Consider the following 24,643-nt stretch of genomic DNA (forward strand, 5'->3'; position numbering starts at 1 on the left):
GACACTTAGAATAATAACAACCGGAACCTGTCGGTGGCAAAATGAGGGAATTAGGGGCCTGGTTGAAAAATACTGAATTTAGCATTTAAACAATAGTTAGGAATATGTAAAGCTGTTATAATAAAAGCACATTGTGTGACATGAAGCAATGCATCATGTGCTGAAGGTGAAGTCAGAGTCCACAGGTGGCAAATTACTTGAATTCATTGCCTCTCATACATCTAATGTGTGATGGTACATAAAAAGACAGTTGACGTAAACAAGGTATGCGAGCGAGCCCTCACCCTTCATGGACTCTGACTTGGCGCCCTCGATGGTCACTTTGATCTTGCTCTTGTCTGCCAGCATCGCCCTGGTGGCTTTATGAGAGGCCTCCTCCTGCTCCAGCTCTTGCTGCAGCACCTTCAGCTTGTAGGTCAGATCAATCTCCTTGTTGCTCTTCTCCTGCGCAAAGAAATCAAAAAGGCAGAGATGTTCTGATAAGCCCTAGGAGCAAAACTCGCAGCCAAAAAAAAAAAAAAAAAGCTAGCAGCCACACATCCTAAAGTAACAATGCTGCATTCACTCAACTTCAGACTTCCTGCAGCAGAATACAGCTCAGAAGAAGAGCACTGAATTAACATCATCTGAAATCATTACCAGAGGTTAAAGCCCTGAATGATTGAAGTACCTCACTAACTTCCCATCCCTGTATGTTCTTCTCTGAAGTCTTTAAAGCTTCAGGATCAATACGCCCTTTGCATCATAAAATAAATCACCAGCTAATCAGTGTAAGCACTTGGAAGATTACAATTTAAAGATGGTGGCCATTAAATGAAGTAATGAGCAACTTATTTGTAATTGCCAGTTGAACAATAATCTCTAAATAATTAGGCTTTAGAGCAGCCTCTTAAATCAGACTGTAGATTATTTATTTCTCCTCTGTTGTGATGCTCCTACTGCAGCAGACCATGTCAGAAGACAGAGAAAACATCACACAGAAAGCTTTAAATATGATGTAATGATGTAAGTGTTGTATACTTGTGCCAGATAAGCCAAGACAAAGACCTGTTGGGAAGAAACGGTGTTTATTTAATCTCTGCGGTTCAAGATGTCTAAATTAACCCCGAGGTTTTCAGATGACTTTCATTACAAGAGAGCACACCAATGCCAAAACATTAGAACGGTTGTAAAAACTAAAAAGGTTTAGATTTACAAACCAATGAAGAATATAGCCCAATAAAAAGGTTCAAATGAAAAAGGTTTACCTTCTCCAGATCGGTGTGTTTTTCCTGAAGCTGCCTCTTCTCAGTCTCAGTTTTGGACAGATTCTGTCTCTGCTGACGGGCCTCCTCCTCCAGGCAGGAGATGCGTCCTGCGAGACAAAACCAGAGAAGCAGGTTTCAAAAAGAATACAAAAATACCTCCAAAACATGCGTATAAACACACAATACACTAAACACTTTTGTTTTACGATATGCTCGCGCACAGTTCCAGCTAGCGCTCGTGGGTTTCTGTTTTCTCATCGGGGCAGACTCTGTCCGTAAGGGAAAGGTGAGTCATCATTTAGAAACATTATGATGCTTTTAAGGTCTATTTGGAAAAATGCGTATTCGCCGAATTATGACATTATCATGATGTGTTCAAACTGCGTACTTTTTGGTGAGAAACAAAAGTAGATGTTTGAAGGAGATGTTTTCACAACAACACTAGCTCTAAGCAGCTTATTAAACAGATATTTAAATAAAATACAGATATTTATTTGGTATCGAGAATCGTGGAATTCCACTGGTACTGGTATCGACCAGTACATTACTGGTATTGTGACATCCCCAACGAGCAGAAGCTGGGAGAGTTTCTGAACAATATCTTTCATCGTTTTGTGTCGTTAATTGATTTCCTATAATAAATATACAGACATTTGCACAAGTCAAGCATATTTTTCCACTTCCATGGTGAGTATTAAAAGCTTCAATTATGCTTCAACATTTTGAATGGATTAATTAATTTGAAATTAATTTGTGAGTAACTATGGACATTCATGCGATTGTATGACACTCTCTCACAACCACACAACACACACACTTTTGCTACTATAATCTATAAAGTTTGTTCTAATTCATAAATATCAATCATAATAATATGGCCAGGTGCACGCTGGTCGGCTATGAGTCTGTGTTTATCGTTTATGTATAAAATAATAAGGTTTAAAATAATTGAATATGCAGCAAATAGCTTTTTTATGTTTATTTATAATTCATTTAGGCTCCCAGGTAGAGTGCACTCACTGCACTGATTCAGTTAATGTGGAGATAACGTGCAGACCTTTTTATTTTCTTCTCTTGACCAATGGGTTGGCTGAAGAGCAGGTACAATTTCGATCAACATTTCCTTTGGTTGCCTACAGCCCTACTGGGATTACACTGTATCCAACCTAAAAAATAATGCATTTTTAAATCTGACCCATGAGGCTTTACATGCTGATCTTACTCTGAAGTCGAAGAAAGCAATGATTATCAATATTATATTGAGAGACAAGTTCTTGAAAGAGTAGACAGAAGGTGACCTCATCAACCTCTTTCTTGTAAGCATACACTGATCTGTCGCCAGCAACACTGGAACACAACTGGGCAGCCTACAAGTGAGTGCGTTTGTTTATCCACACAATAGCGTGATTATTATTATATTATGAATATTTACATGATTCAAATTAATGCTATTTCTCCAATATCCCGACCCACTGGGAGAAAGCACTTCAAACAATGTCATTGAAACTGCAATTGATTTGTAAACCCAACATCTGGTCACTGCATCCGATGACCAACAACTGACAAAAACCAAAAGGAAAGTGAACTGAGGTGTTTCCATGTTGGAACAAACGGAGAGCTGAGCAGGAACCTGGGTGTGTAAACTGCACGGTGTTTGTTCAGAGTATGACCTCACCTCAATTAACGCAATCAGATAAAAGCTTTTATATGACAGTTTGAGAGAAGTGCCCTAATCAGATTAAAGTTCAATAATTGGTCTCGATGTTAACACACTCCCTCGTACAGTTACACAAATGCACAGTCTGCTACTGCTGACACGCTGGCTGTTGTTTTATTCAAGGCGGAGAGATTAGACAGAGTATTTCAGTTTTTACTCTTTATACTGAGCTTTATGTGACAAACGAAAGTTGAATCTCGCATTATCAGATGCATTTAAACAGAAAGTGTGTCGTTTCCTGAATGGATTCTGAATATGATGATGCCGCAGTGCAAACTCCCTATTAAGGCCTGAAAAGCTTCTTTGTATTAGTGTGTCACATTGCTCTCGCCCACCTAAGCTGCCCGTGTAAATCTGCCAAGTAAGCTGCTGAGTCACCACATTTTTATCCAAGGCATGTAATAGAATTTCCACCTCATAAAAACACAGGTAACTATATCAGAAACTCCTTAAGGCAAAATCTCAAGCAGAATTATGAGTTCTGCTGCTAACATTTCACACTATTATCGCCTGCTCTCGTGTTCGCCGTTTAAAAAGGTAGCCTTTTAAATGCTACATTGCTTGTAAGCAACCAGACATGCAGCACGGCATGCAGTTAATACCAGTCATTATTTTGTTTTATTGAAAACTCCACTCCTGGCATTTGCTCCTGATGCTCTTCACCACCGTTTGGGAAAAAGGAAATAACAGGATTAACAGGCGAACCTGCTTTAAAAGTGACGTATTTTCTTTTTTCAGTAAGTGCTGCGGTGGATCTGATTTATGCCAATTTGAAGAGTGGTTGAGTTTAATTGAGTTAGCCCCATATCTATAAATATATATATAGAAAATCAAACTGATAAATTATATATGATCCCATTTTAAAACCAGATGACCATTATTTACAGACTGGAATACTGCGCGTGTGTGTGTGTGTGTGTCACCCACCCATCAGGTCGCTGATGGTCTCTGAGCCCTGGCTGTGCTCCCTCCTCTCCGTCTCCAGTGCGGCCTGCAGGCTGATGCATTCCTTCTCCAGGCTCAGCTTGCTGCGCTCCAGCAGGCAGCTTTTGTCCTGCAGCTCGCGCACGTTGGCCTCCAGCTGCTGCAGCTGCTTGCTGCTCTCCGTCTGGGTTTTACGGAGCCTCGTCGCCGCCTCGGACTCGGCCCGTAACAACGTGTTGGCTTCTTCAAGCTGATGGGGGGGAAATGGTTTGTGAAGATAAGTTTTATTTGGGGACTCATCACTTCATCGTACAGTATGTCCCGAGTCTTGTCACATACAAACTTTCCAATCCAGTACTTTATTTGGAAAAAAGAGATTAATGCAGTTTCTAATAAACTAATTTAGTACTTTCTGTTTAGAGGCATTTTACATACTTCTGAACTATATTTCTGTCCATATCACAGCTTTTATTTCATAATGAAATCTGTTCTGAGAAGTATAGTGTACTGTAAAACGTAAATAAATGTGTCTTTATAATATTAGATATGTATTAAGACATTGGATAACAGCAGCTTATAACATTCATTCTGTATTATTACATTAAATGTCAGCGCTGACAGACAGAATATAACTGACCTGTTTCTGCAGGTGAATGTTCTTCTCATTGGAAATGTGTGAATTCTGGTTTCTCCTCTTCATGTCATCCAGCTGGTCTCGAAGGCTGTTGACTGCACAACACACAGGAATGTATTATGGTGAATCCCTTCATCTTCAGCGGCTGATCTTTTTAATATACCAAGCCTCTCTTATGTGCGCTGTATTACAACAACACTCCGGTATTAATCCTTCATGATCAAGTTTTAATCCGTGAGGAGTTTAGGCATCACAGAACAGAGCATTATGGTTGTTCTCATTGTTGAATGACAGTTATGTGTTTCAAAACAAGTTCAAAACACATGAATGCAAAGGATATCCTTTTTCTGCGTACTGAAATGAAAAGCTCGGTGCGATTGACAACAGCATTCAGCTCCACAAAACTGACATTCTTGTATAGTACAGTAACAATCAGTGTCAACAAAAAAGTAGAACAAAAGGAAGATTTGTAAGAAACATTTCCAGGGTTGACGCCGAGGAAACAGTTGTGACAATGGCACTAACAGTTTAGAAAATGTGAGTATTTTGCAAATATCTAAAAAGCAAAGACAAGTACATTGTAGAGCGACGCAAGAGAAGAGGAGGACAGATTTGTGCTCCTCTGTTCAGCACGTTTTCATGCTGTTTACGTCCGTTTGACCAGGTGAGGGCAGTAATGTCCACATGATATCAGTCTGTCAGTAAACCTCCTTTACAACTCGGCTCAAATTAAAAATCTTTTCTTTAGGTTATTGCCTCTGTTTGCATATTAATTGTGAGTATTTTATGTCCATTTCATTTGTATTGTTGTAATTGTCTGATTTTATGTCATTGCAGTCCTGCAATGTTTTTGTTTCTGTATAATATATAGGCATGTAAAGCACTTTGTAACTTTGTTTTGAAAGGTGTTGTATAAATAAAGTGTATTAACACAAGAGGGATTTAGTAAATCTATACAGAAGACATATAAGACATATTTCAATGGATTCCATGTTAACTATGATCACTTTGCACCAAAAAGAAAGTAAAGTATGCTACTGCATGTGTTGACTTGATAGGTTTAAAATGTGTGATACCAAAACAATTGTTTATCATTTATTATGTTTAATGTTTCAAAATGATTTCATTAGGTGACAAAATGATGAATTCATTATATCACATTAGGACTGTCGAATTAACGCGTTCATTTTGATTAATTAATCACAGAAAAAATAACGCGTTAAAAATATTAAGGCAGATTAATCTCTCTCCTAGATGCCTTTCTGCCTGACTTTTGCTCCGAGAGCACGGAGCTCTGACAGCCAGGGGCCCCGTAATAAACACAGTGCAATCAGATTTATCAGATGAAATGAATATAACTTATGAACTAAGTTGGCACATGGATTGGCACAAGGTTTATATGACAGGTTATTCAGAAAGTTTACAGCATTAAATAGCTGCAATTTAGTCGTAAATGCTTTGGTTATATTTGAAAGAGTGATACAACGTTAAACATAACTGGAACCTCTTCCATCGTGCAATCACTCAAATGATTCATACGCATAACATTTATTTTGATGCTTCTCTAGTGCCTTATTTACAATAAAAGTACCACTCTGTATGTGGAGTATCACTGCTTTAGATTAACGCCTCTTGCCATATTTACACAATCTACAATATGTGTGTGCGTCTCATGTCACCTTCGTTCTCCAGGCAGCGCTTCCTGTCGGCCTCGCTCTCGGCCTTGCGGTGGCTCTCCAGGGTCTTGTGCTGCAGCAGGGCTTTCTCTCTCTCCAACTGCCTCAGACTGGACTCCAGATTCTTTCTGCTGCTCACCTAAAATCAATCATGAAACACTTTGTTAAACATGTTCCATCGGGCTGGTTTCAGTGCTTTGATTCCATAACTCGTTTAATGAGAAATGGTTCCTGAGAATACAATCGGGGTTCAACACAAATCCAATCCAATAGACATTTTAATGTGGTTATTACCATTCAAACAGGCGCTCCAGCTGAACCTCATGGGATACGACACATTGGCATTCAACCGAAAAATATTCAAGTGAAAAGTAAGAAATCATTATTCTGACTAAAAATGTTTTTTTGGGGGGAGAAGTCCATACAAATGGGTGAAAAAGATGGAACTGCATCGATCCCGGAGGGGAAACCAGGTCATCGCATCAGCAAAACTATGCAAGTGATGTCCAACACTAACAGGTGTCCGACTGTGTCTTTACTGTTGTTCCAGGGGGATTGGCTTACCTCTTCCTCGAGTTCTTTGGAGATTTTGTCTAGACGGCTGGTGGCAGCTCTGCAGAGAGAAAAGAGGACTGTAAGAGCTCTGACAGTGATGGTCACTGTGCTCATGTCTGCCAGTGGTGAAGCAAAGCTACCGCCGTTAAGTAACGTTTCTACAGCTCCTTTACCTGTGTTTGTGCTCCAGATCAACTTTGACCTGCTTCTCATCATTCAGCTGCCCCTCCAGGAGGCGCAGCTTCTTCTGCAGTGCTTCCAACTGTGGAGAGAAAAGAAACCGACCAATCACAAATGTCCCAGTGACTAATCAAATGATCAGGTGTTAGCAACCTTTACTAGATGTCATCCATATTTCCTGTGACTCCTGTGTATTAAGCTCTGTACAGCTGTAAACTGAGAGATAGCGGCCACAAACTTTCTCATTTTGCAACTAAACAGTAAACTAAAATATTTTTCCTGAAAACATTTTAGTCAAAAAATAGGCAATGTGGTAACAGAATCTCGATTCATATTTGATCAGCGCTGCGTTAGAGTCTGATCATCTGTCTCATGCACTGCTGTCAGAATATAGCGAGAGTTTGAGCAAATGTGACAAAAAGTTATTTTTATAAAAAGTTGACTGAACCTTTGACTGACTGTGTGCACCGTGTGATCTATAAACCGGCATTAACTCAAAGTTTGGCAACTTGAGGGCAACAAGCTGTAAACAGTTATTAGTAAAGTTGTTGTTAGTAAACAGTTATTCATTTACACATCCACAAGCATTCGTTTGGAGTGTACACCTGATAAATGCAAGTCCAATATTCCCTCTCCTTTTAGCTCTATTTTGGTCTCCACTAACTCCTCAGTGAAAGATCTGGCTCTTTTGGTCCACTTTGTTTACCAGCTAGTTTGGTGCTGGGCGGGTTGTGTAAAGTGGGTTTTCAGAGGTTTTTTTTGCCACTGATGAGTGAACCAGAAGAGTTAAGTTGCCGACTGTACAACCAAAACAATGAGCTGAAAGATGCTAAAACGCTCCGTACAACACCAGAATTGGGATATAATTCTCAGTGTGTTCGTCACTACGAGCGACTCCTTCACATGCATGCAGTCATTCGGCCCATAGGTATTATAGCAGCTTTTAACTTTTGACTTAAACATGGAGCTCTTTCAGATTTCTCAAGATGAAATCTTTCTAGACATTACAGAAGAAAACCATTAAGTCCCTTAAAATAACTATAATGCTTAAATAATGCTGTCAAATTAAGGCATTTATTTTAGTTAATTAATTCTAAAGATATATGTATTTGGAAAAATTATTGCAAATACACGATAATGTCATGTTTCCAAGCAAATATCCACATATATGATTAATTAATCAGCATATCATGCATTTAATTTGATTAAAACATCGATTGACAGCCTCAATTAACTAAAATGTTTAAGTCCCATACGTCATATTATATCCTAAGCCAGTTTTCAGTGGCAGTGTATTAACAGGGGATGCTCAACTGAAAATAAAACCTGGGCTTTGTTGTCGTCCTCCTGGTAGTCGATTGATTAGGCTGCTCAGTCAGCAATGAAGCTAATAAGAGATTAACTTTTAGGCCAGCCACTCACACTAAAAGCTGCTTAACTATTTCTGTGCGACTAAGAACATTGAAATTCTAACAAAGTACAAATAAATCATGGGATCAGAAAAGTCATTTCCATCATAATCCCTAATGTCTTATAGTATGAAGCTGGATTGATCGCTGTGTCAACAGGCCTGTGTGGTCTTGTAAACTGACGCCTGGCCTGTTTATTTCCTGAGAAGCTTGGGACGCATGGCATTACTGGAGTTGCTCAAGGTGCACCTGGCAGTTACAGTGTGTGGAAGTGAAAGCACCCACCTCTTCTTTCGAATTATCATGAGTCACCGAGATATTGTTGGAAGCATTTAGTAATCTGAAGAGGGAAACGGACAAAATCAACACAAAGTCAACATCACAGCCAAGAACAAATCTCTCTAAGTGCTGAGATCCCTGAACAATTCTAAGATACAGCTAGAAAAACTGTTGACTTACTGGTCTTCTTTGAAGTACGTGAAGCCAACAAAGGGTAACTGGTTTCCAACAAAGGCCTTAGGTGTGGGGAACGTCTCGACGTCGCCTTTGTCATCTTCAATCTCGTCGAAATTACTGGTGTCTATGTCACTGCTCAGCTCTGGGACCACAGGGGCAACCGCTGAGGAGGGAGGGAGGGGGAGAGAGAGACAGAGACAGAGACAGAGACAGAGACAGAGAACGAGACGAGAGAGAGTGAGAGAAAGAGAGAGTGAGAGAAAGAGAGAGAGCGAGAGAAAGAGAGAGCGAGAGAGAGAGAGCGAGAAAGCGAGAGAAAGAGAGAGAGCGAGAGAACGAGAGAGAACGAGAGATAGAGCGAGAGAGCGAGAGAGAGCGAGAGAAAGAGAGAGAACGAGAGAGAGCGAGAGAAAGAGAGAGCGAGAGAAAGAGAGAGAGAGAGAGAGAGAGAGAAGAGAGAGAGAGAGAGCGAGAGAACGAGAGAGACGAGAGATAGAAGCGAGAGAGAGCGAGAGAAAGAGAGAGAGAGAGAGAGAGCGAAGAGAGCGAGAGAGAGAGAGCGAGAGAGAACGAGAGATAGAGCGAGAGAGAGCGAGAGAAAGAGAGAGAGAGAACGAGAGAGAGCGAGAGAAAGAGAAAGAGAGAGAGAGAACGAGAGAGAGCGAGAGAGAGAGAGAGAGAGCGAGAGAAAGAGAGAGCGAGAACGAGAGAGAAAGGTGTGAATTGCTGTGTAAACAAAACTTGGAGTTTCAGTTTAAATTCTTCCAGAATAATTCTTGCTGAGAGTTTGAGGCTCAGGTGAAGCAGCTTGTCGGACTGTAGTGGTACTAACTGTCTCTGATGGTGTCGAAGGTCCACTGGTCGTTCTTGAAGAAAGGGTGTCGCATGATTTCGTCCACGCCATTTCTGCCCAATCGCACCTCCCTCAAAACAAAGAAAGAGGATGAGTTGTAGAGCAATAAATAAATGTAGCCTTTGTCTTCAGTTCAACAGTATCAGCCGCAACAAGCTAACATGACCTATTGATACAGATTCTGTGGAAGCCGGAGCAAAAACTTACACACTTTGACTTCCGTTGGCCTAAAGTCGTTTTACATTCAAAGCTTCTGTGGAGGTTTCAGAATGAAGCATCGAATGTTTATAATAATAAATTACAACAATATTATAATGCAAAACTGCTGAGCTTTTATTGAACACTTTCATTGTCTGCTTGTTTAAGTAGATGTGCACTTATTTTACATTTTAAATAATAAATAGAGTTTTACTGCAGTCAACAGCAGATAGCAGCATCTCCTTCTTTCTCTTACTGCCTCTGGGTTGTATGCCTCTGCCAAGTCTTTTCCTGGTTTTAAAGGCTGCATTACAGTAACATCATGTCATTTTCTGACCTTGCCGGTCTGTTGTAGCTATTATTTGGCTTCTAAGTCATTATTGATGATTATTTATCAAAAATGTGAAATATTTTGTGAAAGTGCCAATCAAATATATGATATTTGATTTTCTCCATATAGCCCAGCCCTGTCTGCAACTGTGCAGGAACAAGAGCTATAAACAGAATGAATAGACATGCAAAAAAAGAGAAGAAGCTGCACAGCATTCAATCTTGTTTAAGAATTCCAATGTCAAAGTTATGAATTATGTTATTAAGTTAAGTTATGAAGCAGCGATCACACTTGAACATTTCGAAATGTGAAAGACTGTAACTCTTTGTACCTGTCAGTCAAGAAGGCACAGATGATATTTTTGGCATCTTTGGAGATCTCCACGTCATCAGGGAAGTTGAGGGAGTTTTTGTGGTCCATGATCTTACTGTAGGTGCCCACCAGAGAGTCGGCGTAGAACGGTGTGTCACCTAACAGCAAACACAGCAAGTTAGCAACAATGAACTGCGCTGGAACTGACAGTTGTTTCTCGTACTGAGAGGATTCCAACATTTACAGTGCAAGACTGGAAAGACCATCTCTTATAATGCAAAGGTATTTTCAGAAAACACTTCTCAACTCATGCTTAGTAAAAATACTGACATCACTAAATGTTTACTGACCAACAAGCATCTCAAAGATGAAGACCCCTACGGACCACCAGTCACACTCTCTCCCATAATAACCATCTCCTCCCTGGGATTTCAGCACCTCAGGAGAGATGTAGTCTGGAGTCCCGACAGCTGTATCACAGTGCACCATGCCGGTCTGCAACACAAATCCATAAATCAATATTCTTCAGAACCCTATAAGTCCGAAATATCCTAAGATCAGGTCTCATCTAAAAGACAATGGATAGATATTAATCTAAACAGTTTATGAGACAGCAGAAAGCAAAGCTCTCTGACTGAGTAACCCTCAAGTCCAAACTCTCAAATGTGCACCCAACTGAAGGGTTGATCGAGGACAAAGTGTTCATGTACAATATGGTGCATTATGTACAGTAAGTACGCTTCAACACGTGTGATACTGATCGTCACACTCTGGATGAGCATTCAGAATCTCTGCAGGAGAAAACCAAGCATTACAGTAACCTTCATATCACACACACACACACACACACACACCTTTGCCTGGCAATGTTGACTCGATACTTGCCGTCCGTGTTTCTTATATTATATAAATGATTAATATTGCAAATTCAAATTAAACCTTTTGTAACAATTGCTTACTCCACTAGATGGTGCTGATATTCTTTTTGACGAGGTCGGCGGGGTTGGCAGAAGTTGGTCAAAACAAAGATGAAGACATCGGAGAAAGAAATCAGAATTGTGCCGAAGACTTCATCTTATTAGATAAAAACAGATGTTGACAAACTACATAATTTGCAGTTAATAAAAGGTTATAAATCCCAATATACGTTACTGCAATATTCAGCGCATCGCAAAATGTTTAAAATCGTGATAATATCGTACGGTGACTTAAGTATGGTGATAATAACTTGGGGCCCCTGGTGATTCCCACCACTAGGAAAAATGTCTTTCTTTGACTTGTCAGTAAAACAAACAAACTGGGGGCAGAAGAAATAAGCAAGTTCTCAGAAACACGTCACGCCGCTCCACTGAAGCCTCAACCATGTAACTCACAGCGTTCATCTTCATGCACGTGCCGAAGTCAGCCAGTTTCAGGTGTCCGAGTCTGTCCAGCAGCATGTTGTCCGGCTTCACGTCTCGATGGATAAAGCCCATGGAGTGAATGGCGTCCAGGGCCATCACCACCTCGGCTGTGTAGAACTTGGCCCATTTCTCCGGCACGTCGTAGGTGCTGGTGAGGTTGACAAGGTCACCTCCCGGCATGTACTCCATCACCATGTAGAGGAAGTGCTCATCTTGGAAGGCACAGCACAACTGAAGGACCCAAACACAAAGAACTCATCAAAATGTGTAGTATGGCATTTATCAACAGGGGGGGGGGGGGCAGAATGATGCTACCTGCTATCTTTAAACTTTGAGGACTTAACTGTGGAAGCAAGAGAGATAATAATCAGAAGCTGAGAGCGGATTAAATGTCTTACCTGTACAACCCATGGACTGTTGGCAAAAGCCATGATGTCCCTCTCTTCCCAGAAGAAAGCCGAGTCTGAGCGTTTTATCATCTCAAACTTGCTCAGCAGCTTCATGGCGTAGACCTTTTGAGAGGCTTTATGTCGGACCTGAACGGTGGTGAAACCCAGTTACTCAGTTGAAAAAGTAATGAAGAATTTGAGATTCCTCAGAGTCTAACTTTTATTCTGACTCACAGTATTTGCCAAGTGATGAAATACAGGTGACACAAACTACATCTAATCACTGACTGCCTCAATATGTCAGCTAGTCCCATCGTAACAGATGATTCCATATTTTCAATGCAATGTTGTACAGTAAAAGTACATTTTGATTCTACAGCTCAATAATCATATATATTCTTGAAGGAAAAGAGGCAGCGCATCATGTATACAACACGAGTTTATATGTAGTCTTCCAGATCTTCTACAGTTAGTGACAGCTAAAACATTTAAAACCAATACTCACAAGTTGGACTTCACCAAATGCCCCTCGACCGATGACTTTAACTCTGTCAAAGTCTTCGGACTTCATCTGGAGGTCTCGAGTCTGTCCTATGACTTTCTCGTCTGAGAGTAAAGAGAATAAAGAATCCCATTAATAACATTATGAAGGTGATTATCCTCCATCCCCCTGTCTGTCATTCTCAGTGGCACACAAAAACTACTCACATCTGTTTAAGAAGGTTTCGATGTTTTTGTTCTTGCGTAGTGCAGGGTAGTCCAAGTCTAAGACCAGGGCGTTTATGGAGTCCTGCACAGAAAGAAAGAACAATTAATGATCAGCCATGGCCGAGAAACAGCATATGTTAGGTAGTTAGAAAGGGAGAATTAACAGGAACTAGGAGCTTGTGTGTCCATCCTTCACATCTGAGTGACGCCTAGGTGCTCATTTTGCTTCTTTCAAGTTATAACGCATTCTGTGCATAGAAGAGTGCGTGTTGATCATAAAAGCTTGCAACAAGTAAATTGTGCTTTCTCTATTCATCACCATTCATTCACGCACAAGAAAGAGATAATCACACCTTAAAGTGTCAAAATATTTACTGTTATATGATTATAATCATTTATGGACATAATGTATTAATGATTTTGCATAATGTCAACATCTGATCCTGCCCAACGACTGAGGAAATGTGTCATTCCTTATGCGTCATAATTAACGTTGACTCTTGATGACCACTACACTGTAGAAACAGTGCCACTGAAAATGGAAAGTTTATTGTTCCAGACTCTAATCGCAAAACATGAAGCAAAACCAACTGGCGAACACGTTCTACCCAATAAAGGCAGCGGAGAGCAGGACTATAACTCAACATTACTGACCACTGACTGCATCTCTAAGGAGAGTTTATTTTCTCTATACTTCTCACCACTGCACAGAACAAGAACGGTTACACATCAATGCTACACAGCAAGTCTGAATAAAAACAAACAGCTTGGTCCCAGCGTTTCATTCAACAGTGATCACGTTGACGGACTGGATACATAAACAGCAAAGAAAATGGTTTTAACTGGAGGCTTTGTTCCTCGAGAGAAACAGGCAGGATGACTAATCGTCCCATCAGCAGCAACCTACTAGATTCTGTCAATGATACTCACATGCGGCCAAACGAGAAAACACTGTTTCTGTGAACATTTGAAAGCGGTCCGTTTCAGGGAGATGAAGTCACCTCCACACTGTGTTATTTGTAAAGAACATGGTACTCAAAGTACTCATTGATACTACACATTTCTGCCTGAACATAACAAGAAATTGCCTCTCACCGGTTATGACCAGCTTACAGAAACTAACGTGACGATGATGTTATTAGTCATACAGTCATATAGTTGAACATTTGTTATTATGTTAACTTTTATGAATAACTGTGTAAATCAAGTCTGTAATACAGGGTTTATTAAATTAGTACGAAGAGGTTTTATACACAGTACATGTTTCTTAACATTGTATTATAGTTTAATTAATCCATATTTAACATACTGTAATATTGTACATGCTATTACTTTTCCAACTTATATGTATAACATATTGCTGCTGCAGAAACAATTTATAAAGTTAGCAAGTGTGAGCAAGTGTTAGCAAATGCACCACTCTTTTTCAAATTTCAGTAATTGACTTTCTGACATCAACATTCTTTAAACCTTTATATTTGTCTTAACGCAAGATATAATAATTCAGATTTACCTTATAGTTTAGATATTATTTTGTTAACAATTTATAATTACTAAATTACCTAAACAGACAGGACTCTTCTAATCTGGATCTCTCTCGAAGTCTCTATTCATTAAAATTTCAAAGCTAACTTTTGGCGGATGCCAACATTTGCTCAAAGATCTCTGGAATCATATAAAGGCGCCCGGAAACTGACAGTAAAAGGTTAACAGAGAAAGTCAAAAATATAATTATAAATAACTCATCAATAAATAATATTGCTAAATGATTGCGGTCCTTGATGAACACAAGAGACATGCACTTGAAACTAATGTTATGGAAGCACGGCGTCTGTGATCTTTCAAGTAGCGTTAGCTGGCTAACAATGTTAACAAAAACACATAAACCACCCTTACAAGACTTTATACGGGATGCTACAGCAGTACGTACTACAGTAAATGGATGGTTAACACTGTCTGGTGCACATTTTTGAGGAAAGTTAGCTTAAGCTAGGTAGCTAGCTGAAAAGGCCGGTGTTCAGTGTGTTTAGTCACCGATCTTTTCACTTAAGCTAGCTAGCCACAACGTCTGCTTCCAACACAAGGCCAATCCCTGCTCTGGACAGGCATTAGGAAAATTGAAAATGTGGTGAGAAAGGTAATGTTGCATTGGGAAAATAAAAATGACATGATTAAATGTGTGCCAAGAAGATAAAAATGAGAAAATGTATTAATTGAAACTAAAAACGAGTAAAAGATAAATAGAAGAGGTTAAAGGAAAAGTATAACGCTTTACATTTCTTTTTAAACTCCATTCTAATCACAATATCATCGTGATATTTTTGACTTCTCTGCTAAACTATTACTACATTTTGTCAGTTTCAGGGCTCTGTATCAATTTAAGTCTTACTTTTGTTAAAAGTGGTTATAGTTGGCTTTCTGTGAACAATATCAGCGGCAGGGAACTGGACTGCAGCACTCCAGCAGCATGTTGGGTCAACTGAACACAATCTGACTATTTGTAGCACTCAAGTCATTTTATAATGTGTAGAATTGACCCAGGGCAATGTAGAGAAACCATAAGTAAGCAAATAAGCAAAAGACTGACGCAAACCCCTAATCGTTACAGTGTGTACAATAAGGAAGTCATCTATCAACTTATGTCAGCTACGCATTCCTGAACGGTCAATAAGGAGCCGTATGAAACACTGGACCATGCCGAATGTTATAACAGAGAAAACAAGAACCCCATTCTGACGCAGGACTCTAAACTAGTTTCTTTCAAACTCATCTTCTACTTTTTCCTTCCTCTTCTGTTTCTCCTACGATTACAGGATGGCACAATCTGTTTCATGTTTCCCTTACATCCTCTTTTCTCCCCCACTTTTCTCTCTTGCCCTTTTCTGCTTCTCTCCCTTCGTCTTATCTGCCTCACCTCCTGCCCTCTCCATCGTTCTCCGCTCGGTTGCAATCCGTCTGCAGCGAGCTGCACACTCTGTTTCATCATCTCAATATCACTTCCCCATTAAAGGACTGACCTCACACAAAACTACTATTTAAGGCAAAAAACATACACACGCCAGGGGGGGGAGAGGGATTGCCGGGAGCGTGTACACGTACGTGCACGCACGAGGATCTCCCTACGAGCACAGCAATACAGGAAATGATCCACCCCACCCCAGGGCTGGCAGATAATTTCAGTGTCATGAAGCCAGTCCCTGTGTGCAAGTCATTTCCTCTGAGGCAACATTCTCTGCTACTGCTGCTCTGCATACGTCTGCAGCTAAAACATTTAATTTACACATGCATGGCAGCTACAGGTATAACCATGTACACAATGCATCCAATACATTGTATGGTGTATATGTTTAGACACAGGATTTACTTAAACATCTGCAACAGTAATGTTGAAATCCACGCACAATTGTATCTTGACACTCTTGATTCCTGCATACACAGTGCAGGTCCATGATGTCTTGCTTGGTTCACTGCGGCGAGTTTTGAAAAAGAAGCTGCTGTGGTAGCTACATTACCAAAACATTGTGGTTTCGTGAAGCAACAAGAGAAACAAAACAAACAATTGCACTAACCACAGGTAATGTTTCCATTCTTTTAAGTTTTATCATTTATCACGTTATCCTTTTTTTATATGTCAAATTTTGTGGTGTGATTTCGTATTTCCTTTTTAAACGCATTTTTAGTCTGTAATGAGTAGGGCTGCAGAATATAACCTTTCAGCATCGACACCGCAGTGTGCACAGGCGCAATAGTCACATGCAAGGACGTGCTTTTTTTTACTGCTCGATACAAAAGAAAAACTTGCAGTTCTCATTTTCCATATCTAATCTACAAGACAAGTCTGTCTGATAGAATGTAATTTACTCCGATATACACAGTTTGTTGCTCGTATGTGACATACAGGCAGGATGTGGAGAATATTTGTGTATTTTTATATTGCTATATACATCGCAGAATTTATTTTTACAATATGATGCAGCCTTAGTAATGAGGAAGAAGGAGTCTGTTAAACATAGAATATGAAAATATTATATATTACATCTTGACTGGCTGTTATAGGAACAAGAAGGCAACCAGTGACTTATTAGAGCTGCAACGCTTAGTCGATTTATTTGGATAATCCATTAATCGTTAAAGTAATTCTTCATGCAAAAATGGCAGAAAATGCTGTTTTCAGCTTTTCTCTGTTTTAAATCCTATTAACTGAATATATTCCAGTTTTGAACTGACAAAACATTTAAAAGACATCATGAGAAACTAGGATGGACATTTTCCACTATTTTCTGACATTTTATAGACCAAATGAATAATCTAGAAAATAATCTGCAGTTTAATGAATAATGAAAATAATAGTCAGTCAGCATTATAGCTCGGATATCATTTTCATAATACCACAGGCCTCAAAAAAAAACTCGCGCATTGAGTTTCCAATGTCTAATTTAAACAGTAAGCATTTTCATGTAGGTCTGTGCTTTTATGACAAAAGCTTGTGTATTTAATACGTTTTTTTCTTTCTTTATTGCTTTACCGCTATTATTTAAACACATGTTTCAGAGCAATTTAGGATCCAATCCAAACCACAGCAGCCTTTGGTTGCTGAAGGACCTTTATAGAAGCAGGTGAAAATCAAGTACAAATCAGTTAAACAGTCAGGTAAAAATTAATAATGTCATTATCTGCCCGGCCAAGCTGATTTCTTACAAGCAAAATACGTACACCATGAAACCCCGACATGCGTCAGGCCTCTTGAAGTGAAACGAACAGGGGCTGCTGCCGACTGTCAGTAGTAAAACATGCTTATTTGTCCTTCAGCTTTGTGATCGCAGACAAAAAGTTTAAAGCGGCATAAGTTTGCAGCGGCACAACAGCCGGGCACAGCCGGACACCACCGGACACAGCCGGGACAAGTGGAGCTGAGGCGAGGTCTTTTCTGTCCAAGGCAATGGACGGAAACAATTTAAAGCAAATAGAGACCAAGTGTCACTGAATAGTTCAGAAGTCTTAAGTGTTTTGTGAGGAACAGATCAGTGCTCATCACAAAGATGCATTTATAATGAATAATGTACTGTTTCACTGTGAGGCTGGAGGTGCTACAATCCCACAAAACAACAAAATAGCATGGCAGGACTTTGGTGGTCTGTACTAAAGTGTTAAGTAGACTCTAAAGCAGAGAGGATTCAGTTTCACACATTTCCAACTTTGGACATGAAAAAGATGACAAACGTTGTTCGTCGACAGTTGCCACGAGGAAGACAGAGTAAACACTGTACAGGCATGTAGCAAACATTCCCCATCTACAAACTGGACCTCTTGGTGACATATTATTCCTTTCTGTCATGTCTACATCTCCACATTAAACAAGATGAAGCAAGTGTGGAGAAAGGATAAATAAATAAATACATGTTGCCCTGGTGATTGCGAGAGGCGCCCGTGGCTCTGCAGTGAAGTAGTGAAAGGATGTTAGTGGATGTTTTGGAGATCAAAGTCCTTGACGTACTTGGATGGAGTCACACAAAGTGAAGGCAGAGAGGTGTCAGCTAAGTCTGTGTGGAGCTTGTGATGCTTTTGAAAATAGGTGGCATTCCCCTTTAAAAATGCTTTATTTAGCCACATAAGCAGATATTTCAAGACATTGTGATTCCCAGACACTCTAGGTCATACATAATAAGCTGTTTAGTGTATTGGAGGGCCACAAGAGAAATGGCTGCACGGCAGCTCTTCCAATTTGCTTCCATTAGCGTTACTGTAGAAAATGCCTGCAAGACTCTGGAGGACATTTATCGGCTACTCTGTTGAAGCGGCTATTTATTAAATATTAAATAACTGACAAGTGTCTGGGGAAGTATAACTGGATTGACATTTTAAACTTTAATGCATCCGACATATCTGGACACTGTCAAGACAAACACAGACCCTCCCTCCCTCGACCACAGTAATGTTGGCTTCACTTGCATCAAAAGGAAAAGGATTTTTTGCAACAATGGATCTAAATAATTACAAACCAGGATGTCAGGTCCTATACCCGAGCTTGACATACAATACACTTCCCTGCACAACTTACAGTAATGTCTTCCTGAGCTGATAGGAGTATTATCTGTCCAGTTAGGCTTATCAGTAGGAGTTGTTATGTATCTATTAGATAGCACTTCAGCATCTTATCTCTGCTATACTGTAATCCAGCCAGTGGGTTATGGCTGGTTGCTTAGCAACTCCTGCAAAATACAAAGAGTTGCAAACAGTTGAAGCTACAGAGGAGCAGCAGCCGGAGTTTCAAAGCCGCCCCGTTTCAGGCACATTTTATGATTTTCCATTTTATTTACCCAACCTGCTGTTGACATTACGGAGCGGTCGTTCTGCCTGCGCCTGCTTCCACTCTTTATCACTCTATAAAAAGCCACGTGGATCCACCAATAGTCAGGAATGTGAGGATGTTAACCTAAGGAGCTAAACACAGAGGAATAACCCAACTATTCAAAGCCTCTCACAACACAAACCCTTCCTGCTCGATTTGCAGTTATTTCCCCCACCTAAAGAAACCTCTTCCTCCCCTCATACCCATCTCATCACTCGGCCTGTGGAACAGAAAACAAGCAGCACTGCTCTGGGCTTTAAAAGGATTGAGCAGAAAGTTAATGTTTTGATTGAATTCCAGCCGTTTTAAAAATAGTTGTGGGGATAAACGGTGGGCCGGACAGAGTGAGGGGACTGTGCCAGGCAGGGCCCGTAAACTCTCCAAGAAAGACACAACGGCAGGAATCCTGCAGAGGCTCACAAATAGCACAGCTAATGTCTCCGCAGGGAATAACAAGAGTATGTCTTACTCTTTCATTTGACAGATTTCTGTCCCATGCTCCTGTGCCCTGTACATGTTTGGCACCCATGCTTTATTATAAAGTATACTGAGGAATGTACCACGGACTGCATGTATATAAGGTCCTGTTGTATGTTAACCTTAAACTCTGCTTTCTGAATGCTCATAATATCCCACTTAGAAAAAAGAAAACATGGGGGGGGTCATGTTTCTCACTGCAAAGCAACCCTATTGTTTATGTCCATGTTGTAAGGAATGAACGCGTATACAACCGATGATTTGTGTGATACATCAGCTGCAACTAACAAATATTCTCATCATTGATTAAGTGGTTCTCAACCTGCGAGTCAGGAGGGTCTCAAGGTGATTAAAGGGGGGGGGGGGGGGGGAGAAAAACTAATATCTAATATCGATCAAGAAGGTCGTGTTTTCAGCTCGGTTTGTCTCTCTGTCAGCAGGATTACAGAAAGACTACTGGCCTGATGATCATGAAAGGATGTAGCATGGGCCAAGGAAGAACACATTACAGTTTAGAGCAGAATCCTAAATTATATTTACTTTCAATAACATTGCGAGATCGGGCATTTGTGCTGCAGATATGGTGTCGGAATATTCTGAAAAATGAGTCCTTGACTGGGAAGTTTTGAGAAGGGTTCAGCTGTGGCCTACAGGCGTTAAGGTGCTACAGCACCATATTGGAAAGTTCAAGTGAACTCAACCTCAGGTCTGAAGAATAACTTTTTTCTTGCAAAATAATAGAGATATACACCCCTTTCCACCTACTTAAAAAAACAAACGGAAACAATCTAAAAAAGCTTTAGTCTTGAACTGCTCATAATTCATGTCACTCATAAGGTGAACCAGTGAATTTTTCTTAAAATACTTCCATCCTCATTTGTTTATTTTTTATTATTTTGTTAGGTTCTTTACTGCCTTATGTGACAAAAACATCAGTTATCCATTAAATAGATAAAGTGGACCAACTTGCAATAGAAAACCTGTAACATTGAAATGTTGTCATTAGGCTGGATTTCAATTGGGGAGTTTCAGTTTCAACTCTAAGCATGAATACGGTTCAAATGATTGTATAAATATTTCTAGTATCAGCACAAACTATTTGAATTATAACCGTCAGCTTCAACACTAAAACACTGGTCTAAAGCTCTACCGCACACGTACAAACACTCCGGTTTGTGTTTGTTAAAGGAAATGAAAGCTGTATGAACCTCACTGACAATCCATAGGCGTTTAGTAATGTGTTGAATTTTTCTATCGTTGCCGCTGGTTGCACACAATGCAGCTTGTGTGCTGCTAAGATCAAGTGAGTAGTGGGTTTGCTTGTGAAATTGAATGCAAATGTGTGTCCGTGAGTACCCAAGCCTGAGCATATGTATGTGTGGAGGAGGTTGTGTTTCACCAGCAGGTTGTGATGCAATGATAACGCTGTGGCCAGATGGATGGGTTATGTATTGTGCGTGGGAGACTCCCGTTCTCTTCTCTGCTCACTCACACCCTCATTTAAAACTAAAAATACACCAAGACTCAGGTACCAAACTCTTTAACCCTCACAACAGATTTTCTACAGTAGGATTTCACAACAAGACGTGTGCATTCAGCCACTGTGAACCGCAAGCGTGCTTTGCATAACTCGGTTCACTTTGATCAGTGTGGAAAGTGAAAGATCTTCCATCAGAGCTGTGATATAAAACTGGGTTTTATTTATTTGTGTTGACAAACTGCATTGTTTTTGAATGCACCGTTGTATGCATGGCCACTTTATCTCAGCCACGGTCTTTATGTCTAGACAAGAAGATCCACCAGATTAAGATAAATCTTAGGGTGTATACATTTCCTTTCACATGAGAAACATATAGCAATGTAAACACCTCAACACACCACTGTCAGATGATGACAATGAATGACATTTACAGCAGTTTATTTTTGCTCAGTGCTCAGTTGAAGCTTAGATTTGAGTTTAAGCAATATTTTAGTTTTTCTGGACATACAGCTCATTTTTTGCATTCCTTCTCACATGCCTGTAAGGTGGATCTTGGACCAGCTCATGTCTTGTTCTATTTGTCCAAGGTATTATATAATATGCTGTTAAGTATGTGTATATTTATCTGTGTGTCTCTGTAGGGGTGTGTGTGTGTGTTACAGCTGGACTTTGATTTTTGCTCAGTTTGTAATGAATGTTTTACAGTTGGGCTGGGGGAATCGTTTTACCTTTTAAAGCAAAATAATAAGACTCAAGATTTATCAGTCACTGTAATTTCTGTTCCAAATACAATACTTTTTAGGTCATTTTGACATAAAGTATCTGCCAGTAAGAAGTTAGTTTTATGTAAACGGTTGACAGCTGTCTGATGTATCACAGCAGCAGGAAGATCAACAACAATCCCGCCAATTAAATTTTAGTGCAGCCTGCTTTTCACAGATTTTGTCTTTAAAATGTGATTCTCCAGCAAAGAAATATGGGAATACAGTGAGAACACACCGTTGGGTCCCAAAATCCAAAACATTAACGTTTATAGAAATAGAAATGTGCTAACACAAAAATGTAACATACCACACTCACAAGATTTTAGAAAAATGTAGGAAGAGGTTACTAACTTTGTATGATATTGCTGATAAATAGATAAACAATGTGACACATAGCACCACGTAAAACCCCAATGAGTCACTTTAAAATTAACAACTAACTCATTATATCTTGTTTGTTTAATCTGAACAAAAGCCAAAGTGTAAAAGGGCATGTTACGGTTTTACGGGGATTGAGCACCAGACTATAGGTCAAAGGGACTCCCTAAAAACATTTCACATTTAAAGGCTGGTAAAGTATGCAAGCGGCTAGTAGATTAGCGTTACTGACGAGTAAAACAAAAAGACAAAAGGTAATCTATTGAGTGAACATTCACTTACCATTTGACAAAAAAAAGTAAATTTTGCACCCAACTTTAAACAGAGATACATTTTTGAAACCTTTTGTGACCATTTAAGAAGATACAGTATTAAGATGTAGTATTATTTGTTGTAACTTGTCGGGCAGCGTTTAAAAATATAAATCGATTTTTATCGATCTTCATTTAAATGAGTTCCCTAGAATCTTGCACCAATAGATGCCCAGCACAAACGGCTTACCAGGCAGACGCTCAATGTCCATGTACTTAAGAGTTAGACCGAACATGGATAGTATATTCTGTATGCTTTCATACTTGACATGCATCAAATAAACTGATCTCATATTGTATACATGTCGTGTTCAGCTAGTTTGTGAACATGCACTCAGAGCCCGGGCTGGCGGTCACAGAGCTCGCCAAAGCATGCACTGGTACGTCCTGTAAAACCACGTCCAGGCGGGTGAAATACCACATTTTTAAAAAGAGTCCCATCGGAGTCATATGGCCCAATAATATTCACACATAACCCTGTATAAAACACTTCTGTCTTTTATACGGATTAAACAAACGGTATACAACAAGCTTTTGAGCTCATCATCCAACTATTGGTAAAAAAGGGAATTTCCCAAACTGTTCCTTTAAGAACATAAACTTGGAGATTAATGCTACTTTGTTCATACACACAATAAGTAAGTGAAATGGGAGTATTTTTTAAACTAAAGCTCAGACAGAAAAACCTCCAGTGGGCTTTAGTAAACAAGGAAACCGTGATAAAGTTACTGGGTTCTGACTACTAAAGAAGACGATGCATAGCTGAAGTGAAGTGTGACATTTTAAGACTGCTGAGGGCTTGCACATCCGGAAGACGCCGGGTCTTCTTCACTGGAGTGGAGCAAAAACCAAAAAAAGACTGCGGAGAGGCCGTCTCACCAGAGGAGGTGTGGAGCAGAGAGACTGGCTTGTTTTGCAGGAGGAAAAAAAAATTGGCCGTGGCCACCGTCCCCAGTGCCTTATAAGGCAGTGTTTCTATCCAGCTAGCACATTGAAGCCGGGACTGCTGCTGCCTGCCTGAGAGAAACTCAACTGCACTCCAGAGACAGAGCGGACACTCAGGTTGACTATCAGGGTAAAGACAGAGAACAAGACGGACAGGGGTTATTCCCACCTCCCCTAACAGCTACACAAGAAAGGAAGAAGTTCTAGTGTTGGGAAAATAAATCAAGAGAAGGTTGAGAAAAAAGGGAGACAGGAGATGCTGGCTGAGAAGAACATTGATAAATGAGGGGACAACATAGGGGGAAGGGAACAAGCGTGGAATATGTGACTGGAAATGGATGAGCGAAACAATAGCCAGTGGAATTAATAGCCAACACTATATGCAAAACAAAACCAGTGCATTAAGTTAGTCAAGAGTTTTCAGTAATGGTTGCCAGGTTGCCATCAGCCACCTTTTTTAGGAATTGGCAACCAATTATTGACCTTTAGTTGCAATAAATGACAACATATAGGGACGAAAATGTGCACTTTTAAATAAATTAAAATTGTGTTGCACAGTGATCGACCTACTTAAATACCGCTGTTACAGTCAGAAATTAAACCAGATATCAATGCACGTGCGTTGGTGCGTTTACTTGCATGTGCACAGGAATGTGTTTTAGAGGCACGGTGAAGCAAATGAAGTTGTTGGACTGTATATGTGAAAGGTTTCATTAACCCGTTAAAACATAAGATGACAAAAAAAGTGGCTAAAGTTAGTGTTGAGCACTGTTATTATATGCCTTGTTTACTAAATGCTGAGTAAGGAGATCGCCATGTGGAATGAATAGGAAAGAGACACCGAAGGACTGCCCCCAACAAATGATCTGGAAGACATCAGACAAACTCTCAGCTATCCATATCTCATAATATCATTCACACTTAAGTGCTGTTTATAAAGTTATCTG

General features: G+C 39.9%; 1 protein-coding gene across 6 annotated transcripts in view; it reads right to left on the bottom strand.

The window, feature by feature from the left end:
• The window catches only part of rock2a (rho-associated, coiled-coil containing protein kinase 2a), a 43,166-nt gene that overhangs the window by 13,810 nt on the left and 4,713 nt on the right, over positions 1 to 24,643 (bottom strand). For all 6 annotated transcript variants that reach the window (XR_003834356.1, XR_003834355.1, XR_003834354.1 and 3 more), the window contains exons 2-17: positions 12,993 to 13,074; positions 12,790 to 12,890; positions 12,294 to 12,431; positions 11,866 to 12,126; positions 10,843 to 10,987; positions 10,512 to 10,650; positions 9,631 to 9,722; positions 8,802 to 8,961; positions 8,628 to 8,682; positions 6,927 to 7,015; positions 6,763 to 6,811; positions 6,202 to 6,337; positions 4,526 to 4,617; positions 3,892 to 4,138; positions 1,248 to 1,354; positions 285 to 444 (exon numbers count right to left, since the gene is read on the bottom strand). Coding sequence is in view for 3 of the 6 variants with exons in the window: in XM_029460214.1 (XP_029316074.1) it covers positions 285 to 444; positions 1,248 to 1,354; positions 3,892 to 4,138; positions 4,526 to 4,617; positions 6,202 to 6,337; positions 6,763 to 6,811; positions 6,927 to 7,015; positions 8,628 to 8,682; positions 8,802 to 8,961; positions 9,631 to 9,722; positions 10,512 to 10,650; positions 10,843 to 10,987; positions 11,866 to 12,126; positions 12,294 to 12,431; positions 12,790 to 12,890; positions 12,993 to 13,074 (2,053 nt within the window). In the remaining 3 variants the exon portion in view is untranslated. The remainder of the gene's footprint in view (positions 1 to 284; positions 445 to 1,247; positions 1,355 to 3,891; positions 4,139 to 4,525; positions 4,618 to 6,201; positions 6,338 to 6,762; positions 6,812 to 6,926; positions 7,016 to 8,627; positions 8,683 to 8,801; positions 8,962 to 9,630; positions 9,723 to 10,511; positions 10,651 to 10,842; positions 10,988 to 11,865; positions 12,127 to 12,293; positions 12,432 to 12,789; positions 12,891 to 12,992; positions 13,075 to 24,643) is intronic.

Source organism: Cottoperca gobio, chromosome 22 (genome assembly GCF_900634415.1).
Source record: "Cottoperca gobio chromosome 22, fCotGob3.1, whole genome shotgun sequence".
NCBI classification, from domain to species: domain Eukaryota; kingdom Metazoa; phylum Chordata; class Actinopteri; order Perciformes; family Bovichtidae; genus Cottoperca; species Cottoperca gobio.